The sequence below is a fragment of the Bison bison genome, unplaced genomic scaffold, assembly GCF_000754665.1.
Source record: "Bison bison bison isolate TAMUID 2011002044 unplaced genomic scaffold, Bison_UMD1.0 scf7180017864519, whole genome shotgun sequence".
Taxonomy (NCBI): domain Eukaryota; kingdom Metazoa; phylum Chordata; class Mammalia; order Artiodactyla; family Bovidae; genus Bison; species Bison bison.
In genome coordinates, this window is record NW_011495072.1 from 11616051 (window position 1) to 11624313 (window position 8263).

Genomic DNA, 8263 nt, shown 5'->3' on the forward strand with positions numbered 1-8263 from the left:
AAGTCTGACACTGTTTCCACTGTTTCCCCATCTATTTCCCATGAAGTGATGGGACCTGATGCCATGATCTTCGTTTTCTGAATGTTGAGCTTTAAGCCAACTTTTTCACTCTCCACTTTCTCTTTCATCAAGAGGCTTTTTAGTTCCTCTTCACTTTCTGCCATTAGGGTGGTGTCATCTGCATATCTGAGGTTATTGATTTTCTCCCAGCAATCTTGATTCCAGCTTGTGTTTCTTCCAGTCCAGCGTTTCCCATGATGTACTCTGCATATAAGTTAAATAAGCAGGGTGATGATATACAGCCTTGACGTACTCCTTTTCCTATTTGGAACCAGTCTGTTGTTCCATGTCCAGTTCTAACTGTTGCTTCCTGACCTGCATATAGATTTCTCAAGAGGCAGATCAGGTGGTCTGATATTCCCATCTCTTTCAGAATTTTCCACACTTTATTGTGATCCACACAGTCAAAGGCCTTGGCAATGGCCTTTCTTTGGGATGGGAATGAAAACTGACCTTTTCCAGTCCTGTGGCCACTGCTGAGTTTTCCAACTTTGCTGGCATATTGAGTGCAGCACTTTCACAGCATCATCTTTCAGGATTTGAAATAGCTCAACTGGAATTCCATCACCTCCACTAGCTTTGTTTGTAGTGATGCTTTCTAAAGCCCACTTGACTTCACATTCCAGGATGTCTGGCTCTAGGTCAGTGATCACACCATGGTGATTATCTGGGTCGTGAAGATCTTTTTTGTACAGTTCTTCTGTGTATTCTTGCCACCTCTTCTTAATATCTTCTGCTTCTGTTAGGTCCATACCATTTCTGTCCTTTATTGAGCCCATCTTTGCATGAAATGTTCCCTTGGTATCTCTAATTTTCTTGAAGAGATCTCTAGTCTTTCCCACTCTGTTGTTTTCCTCTATTTCTTTGCATTGATCACTGAGGAAGGCTTTCTTATCTCTTCTTGCTATTCTTTGGAACTCTGCATTCAGATGCTTATATTTTTCCTTTTCTCCTTTGCTTTTCACTTCTCTTCTTTTCACAGCTATTTGTAAGGCCTCCCCAGACAGCCATTTTGCTTTTTTGCATTTCTTTTCCATGGGGATGGTCTTGATCCCTGTCTCCTGTACAGTGTCATGAACCTCATTCCATAGTTCATCAGGCACTCTATCTATCAGATCTAGTCCCTTAAATCTATTTCTCACTTCCACTGTATAATCATAAGGGATTTGATTTAGGTCATACCTGAATGGTCTAGTGATTTTCCCTACTTTCTTCAATTTAAGTCGGAATTTGGTAATAAGGAGTTCATGATCTGAGCCACAGTCAGCTCCCAATCTTGTTTTTGTTGACTGTATAGAGCTTCTCCATCTTTGGCTGCAAAGAATATAATCAATCTGAGTTCAGTGTTGACCATCTGGTGATGTCCATGTGTAGAGTCTTCTCTTGTGTTGTTGAAAGAGGGTGTTTGCTATGACCAGTGCATTTTCTTGGCAAAACTCTATTAGTTTTTGCCCTGCTTCATTCTGTATTCCAAGGCCAAATTTGCCTGTTACTCCAGGTGTTTCTTGACTTCCTGCTTTTGCATTCCAGTCCCCTATAATGAAAAGGACATCTTTGTTGGGTGTTAGTTCTAAAAGGTCTTGTAGGTCTTCATAGAACCGTTCAACGTCAGCTTCTTCAGCTTTACTGGTTGGGGCATAGACTTGGATTACTGTGATATTGAATGATTTGCCTTGGAAACGAACAGAGATCATTCTGTCGTTTTTGAGATTGCATCCAAGTACTGCATTTCAGACTCTTTTGTTGACCATGATGGCTACTCCATTTCTTCTGAGGGATTCCTGCCTGCAGTAGTAGATATAATGGTCATCTGAGTTAAATTCACCCACTCCCGTGCATTTCAGTTCGCTGATTCCTAGAATGTCAATATTCACTCTTGCCGTCTCTTATTTGACCACTTCCAATTTGCCGTGATTCATGGACCTGACATTCCAGGTTCCTATGCAATATTGCTCTTTACAGCATCAGACCTTGCTTCTATCACCAGTCACATCCACAGCTGGGTATTCTTTTTGCTTTGGCTCCATCCCTTCATTCTTTCTGGAGTTATTTCTCCACTGATCTCCAGTAGTATATTGGGCACCTGCTGACCTGGGGAGTTTCTCTTTCAGTATCCTATCATTTTGCCTTTTCATACTGTTCCTGGGGTTCTCAAGGCAAGAATACAGAAGTAGTTTGCCATTCCCTTCTCCAGTGGACCACATTCTGTCAGATCTCTCCACCATGACCCACCTGTCTTGGGTTGCCCCACGGGCATGGCTTAGTTTCATTGAGTTAGACAAGGCTGTGAGAACTGGTAGTGAAGTACAATATCCTCAATAACCAATAAAGAGTTTGGCAATAAGTCACGTGTGTGTTAGTTGCTCAGTTGCGCCCAACTCTTTTCAACCCCATGGACTGTAGCCTTACAAATAGCTGTGAAAAGAATAGAAGTGAAAAGCAGGGGAGAAAAGGAAAGATATAAGCATCTGAATGCAGAGTTCCAAAGGATAGCAAGGAGAGATAAGAAGGCCTTTCTCAGTGATCAATGCATAGAAACAGAGGAAAACAATAGAATGGGAAAGACTGGAGATCACTTCAAGAAAATCAGAGATACCAAGGGAATACTTCATGCAAAGATGGGCTCAATAAAGGACAGAAATGGTATGGACCTAACAGAAGCAGAAGATATTAAGAAGAGGTGGCAAGAATACACAGAAGAACTATACAAAAAAAGATCTTCACGACCCAGATAATCACCATGGTGTGATTACTCACCTAGAGCCAGACATCCTGGAATGTGAAGTCAAGTGGGCCTTAGAAAGCATCACTACGAACAAAGCTAGTGGAGGTGATGGAATTCCAGTTGAGCTATTTCAAATCCTGAAAGATGATGCTGTGAAAGTGCTGCACTCAATATGCCAGCAAAGTTGGAAAACTCAGCAGTGGCCACAGGACTGGAAAAGGTCAGTTTTCATTCCCATCCCAAAGAAAGGCAATGCCAAAGAATGATCAAACTACTGCACAATTGCACTCATCTCACATGCTAGTAAAGCAATGCTCAAAATTCTCCAAGCCAGGCTTCAGCAATACGTGAACCATGAACTTCCTGATGTTCAAGCTGGATTTAGAAAAGGCAGAGGAACTAGAGATCAAATTGCCAACATCTGCTGGATCATCGAAAAAGCAAGAGAGTTCCAGAAAAACATCTATTTCTGCTTTATTGACAATGCCAAAGCCTTTGACTGTGTGGATCACAATAAAGTGTGGAAAATTCTGAAAGAGATGGGAATACCAGACCACCTGACCTGCCTCTTGAGAAATTTGTATGCAGGTCAGGAAGCAACAGTTAGAACTGGACATGGAACAACAGACTGGTTCCGAATAAGAAAAGGAGTACGTTAAGGCTGTATATCATCACTCTGCTTATTTAAGTTATATGCAGAGTACATCATGGGAAACGCTGGACTGGAAGAAACACAAGCTGGAATCAAGATTGCTGGGAGAAAATCAATAACCTCAGATATGCAGATGACACCACCCTTATGGCAGAAAGTGAAGAAGAACTAAAGAGCCTCTTGAGGAAAGTGAAAGTGGAGAGTGAAAAAGTTGGCTTAAAGTTCAACATTCAGAAAACAAAGATCATGGCATCCGGTTCCATCATTTCATGGGAAATAGATGGGGAAACAGTGGCTGACTTTATTTTTCTGGCCTCCAAAATCACTGCAGATGGTGATTGCAGCCATGAAATTAAAAGATGCTTACTTCTTGGAAGGAAAGTTATGACCAACCTAGACAGCATATTAAAAAGCAGAGACATTACTTTGCCAACAAAGGCCAGTCTAGTCAAAGCTATGGTTTTTCCAGTAGTCGTGTATGGATGTGAGAGTTGGACTGTCAAGAAAGCTGAGCGCCGAAGAATTGATGCTTTTGAACTGTGGTGTTGGAGAAGACTCTTGAGAGTCCGTTGCACTGCAAGGAGATCCAACCAGTCCATCCTTAGGGAGATCAGTCCTGGGTGTTCATTGGAAGGACTGATGTTGAAGGTGAAACTCCAATACTTTGGCCCCCAGATGCGAAGGGCTGACTCATTTGAAAAGACCCTGATGCCTGGAAAAATTGAGGGCAGAAAAGTGGTACGACAGAGGATGAGATGGTTGGATGGCATCACTGACTCAATGGACATGAGTTTGGGTAAACTCCGGGAGCTGGTGATGGACAGGGAGGCCTGGCGTGCTCTGGTTCATGGGGTGGCAAAGAGTCGGACACGACTGAGCGACTGAACTGAATTGGACTGGAGCCAGCCAGGCTCCTTTGTCCTTGGGATTTCCCAGGCAAGAATACTGGAGTGGTTTGCCATTTCTTTCTCCAAGGGATCTTTCCTACACAGAGATCGGACCCAGGTCTTCCACTGAAAACAGATTCTTTACCAGTGAGTCACCAGAGAAGTCCTGGCAATAAATCACAGTGGAACTCTAAGTTGTTCAAATTGTTTAAATTCACCCATGGCTAGCCACTCAATGATCCAAAGCTTCGCAGTACCGAATCAGGAAGCAGTGATCTGATACGCAGAAGCAAGTTCAAGGTGACAACGAGATACTCTCCATCTAGCTCATCCCTTTTCTATGCTAATATTTAATTCCTACTTTCAGAGACTTTATCCTTTGCTGTTCAGGTTTCACCGCTGGGCGGGACGTGCTTGTTCCTCTTCCACAGGTCGGGCTCAGCTAGGCCCCGCCCCGGCCCCGCCCATCACCGGAAATGAGGCAGCGGAAGTAGTAAAAAGCTCTCCAAGGGAGGCGGGCGCGCCGAGGAGGTGGCTGGCTGGTGGGATGGCAGATGAAGAAGAGGATCCCACCGTGAGTGACTGCCTCTGTTCCAACCCGCTTTTTAATTTACTATCTCGAGCACAGTAGCGGAAGCACAGTGGAGAATTGGGCTTCTTTACCTCAGTGATTCTGCTGAGAGAATCGGGGACTTCTCCCCGGGCTAGCCTTTTTCTTCTGATTCATCCTTTTTGTAAGCGGGGCAGGAGGAGTAGGTGGCTCCCCGCCTTTTACTTTTGGTTCATATTTGCCAGATACCCTTTGAATCACTTAGAGAATCATCAGAGGGCAAAGCTAGCATTTGTTAGGGCTCATTATGCAACAACAATTCAAGTGCTAAGAAAACTGTACACTTACTGTAAAATAGTGGAAAAATAATGGACTCAAGTCACTGAGCAAGTAATTGAGCCTCAGGTTTCATGACATAAAATAGGCTTAAGGTTTACTTGAGGAATGTTCTTAGCACTGTGTAAGAAATGCTTAACAAATACTAGTTTTGCTTGCTTTCATTCAATATCAACTCTTTTAATAGTAAAACTATCTAGAAATAGACCAACTTTCTTTAAAAAAAAAAAAAAAAAGAATGTATGGTCGTTGGAACTCCCCCAGGAGAGGCAGTACGATTGTTAGGGGCATTGTAGAAGCCACTCCTGCGTGAGTCTGAAGTTGGGCGAGATAGTTTTAATGCCCCCAAAATGCTAAAGTTTCATTGTTTTTTGCTGCTTGTTTTAGGCTTTCTGGCATGATATTGGTGTTGAAGATGTAAAAAAAAATGTTAATTATTAAAATGTCAGAAGCAGTATTTGACATATCTATACATTTTAACTTTCAGTTTGAGGAAGAAAATGAAGAAATTGGAGGAGGTGCAGAAGGTGGACAGGGTAAAAGAAAGAGACTTTTTTCTAAAGAATGTAAGTAGTACTTGACAGTGATTTTTTAAGAGTTTCTTTGCAGGGACAGTATTCTCAGACTTGCGTATAAATTCTGTTTAACCTGTGATTCATAGATAGTAATGATCCTAACCCCAATTTATATGTTTATATATGTGGGTGTATATATGGGCTCACACAGACATACGTTTTTAAATTTTTTAAGTAAATACGTGTGATCAGTGTTTCAATTCAGGTCCTAAGTAAGACCGTACCTCCGTTACTTTACCTGTCCCTTATCTTTCATCAGTTGGAGCAGGGACTCCTTTGACTGTAAGCAGAAGGTTCTGTTGGATCCTGAACAGGTCTGAGGGTAGGAATTAAGTTGGGGCTTTGAACTAAGGCAGTGGACAAGGCAGGAAGATGGTGAACAATGTGAGGCAGTCCAGTGGCATGGAGATCATAAGATTCGAAATCTTCACCTTTTGGGTCTATTCTCCTCCCTCAGTAGACAGGTTTAACCTTTTATGGCAGTGGCAAGAAGAGCTGCTTCTACTACTGATGATTCAGGCCAGCACCTGAAAGGCACCATGAGAACATGCTCTCCATCTTCCAATCCTGGTCCTTTATACATAGTTATGGCTGAGTGTGGATCAGGCAACACATGGAACACTTGGTTTACTTATGCCAGTTCCGACATAAGCAGTTCCTAAATGCTCTTGAAACTACAGAGTCAAGTAGTTTGGTTTTTTTAAGCCATTCAAATCCTTTCCTATATCTCAATTTCTTACCTAAAGTTGACCACTCATTATTCCATTTCTGATGTTATTTACTCCATTCGTATATGGTTTTACTTACGGAGACTTCCCTGTAGCTCAAACGGTGAAGAATCTGCCTGCGAGGCAAGAGACCAGGGTTTGATCCCTGGATTGGGAAGTTCCTCTGGAGGAGAGAATGGCACTCCACTCCAGTATTCTTCCCTGGAGAATTCCATGGGCAGAGAAACCTGGGGGGCTACAGTCCTTGGGGTTGCAAAGAGTCGACATGACTGAGTGACTAACACAGTTCTTAGGTAGGCATAAGAAGGTTACTACACCAGAGCATCGCAGAGTGATGCTTGGATACTTCTTACCAGAGCCTTTGTTCCACTTGGATTTCTTTATTTTTGTGATGACAAGAATTCGGAATCTTCACAGCTGTTTCTTTGTCTTACCTGAATTTTCATGTATCTTACTTGACCAAGATCTGTTCTCCTAGACATTCTTTGTTTTAAGAAATTTTTTTTGCTAATATAACACAAAATTTCAAAGCATTCACTTCTCTATTTGTTTATGTCTTTACAGACTCTTTAACCAAATACAGTTTACATACTTCCTATCTAATAGGTTTTTCCTTTTCCAGTGAAGTATATTTCCCTACTGATGAATTCTCCCCATCACAATGTTAATGACAGAGTATTTTCTTCAAAATATTTAAGAGAAAATATTAAATTTATAGTGGAGAATCCAGTCCTGGCAGACATTACTTTAGTCAGGTGATCAAAGTTAGTATCACCAGTAATATATGTTGACATTAGGTACCCCTGATATGGTGCATTAAGAGGTCCATCATCACTGTGATTCCCTTTCTAGTAATGCATAAGCACAACCTAATCATGAGGAAACATCAGACAAACCGAAGCTGAAGGACACGCTACGAGATAACTGACCAGTATTCTTCAGAAGTGTCAAGGTTGTAAAAGACAAGGAAAGTTTGAGGAACTGTTACAGAACAGAGGAAACTAAGGAGACACAACAACTAAATAGTGTGGGATCCTGGAACAGAAAAAGTACACTAGTGGAAAAACTGGTACAGTCTGAGTAAGTTCTGTACTTGTACCAGTGTTAATTTCTTAGTTTTGATAAATGTCTTTGGTTGTGTAAGATATTAACATAAGGGGAAACTGGATATAGGGATTCTGGAACTCCATGCTATTTTTGCAGCCCTTTTTTAAGTCTGAAATTATCTTAAAAACAAAAAAAATTTTTTTTTCCAGAACCCAAAAAAGAGAGAAGGGAGAAAATATTGCCTCTTGTGTTTGTTTTCTCCCTCCTGTATCTGAACCTAAAGATTCTTGCGAGGATAAACCCTCCAGGGCACTTCTTTATCCCAGACTGGCTTCTAGGTCATCCCTTTCTTTTCTTCCACGGGCCTGGTCTGCTTTCTTCTTAGTTCTGCCTGCTTTTGCTTCTCCTAAGTAGGAATTACTCTTTTCTTTTTTAGGACTTATTCTTAATGTACTCCTTCCTACTTTTAGAAGTGTTCTAGGAGTCCCTTCCCTTTTTTTTTCTTTCTTTTGTTGTTTACATATTTGGCTGTGCTGGCTCTTTGTTGCTGGACGCTGGATCTTTAGGTGCAGCATGTGGGATATAGTTCCCTGACCAGGGATGGAATCTGGGCCCCCTGCATTGGGAGCGTGGAGTGTCTTAGTCACTGGACCACCAGGGCCTTTTTTAAAGGGCCTTTTTTAAAGGCCTAATTCCCGCCCCC

General features: G+C 41.9%; 1 protein-coding gene across 1 annotated transcript in view; it reads left to right on the forward strand.

Moving 5' to 3' along the window:
• Nucleotides 1-4816: 4816 nt before the first annotated feature.
• Nucleotides 4817-8263, forward strand: part of TAF13 (TAF13 RNA polymerase II, TATA box binding protein (TBP)-associated factor, 18kDa) — an 8123-nt gene continuing 4676 nt past the window's right edge. Inside the window, exons 1-2 of the mRNA XM_010830926.1 lie at nt 4817-4898; nt 5698-5776. Of these exons, the coding sequence (XP_010829228.1) occupies nt 4872-4898; nt 5698-5776 (106 nt within the window). The 5' untranslated portion in view covers nt 4817-4871. The remainder of the gene's footprint in view (nt 4899-5697; nt 5777-8263) is intronic.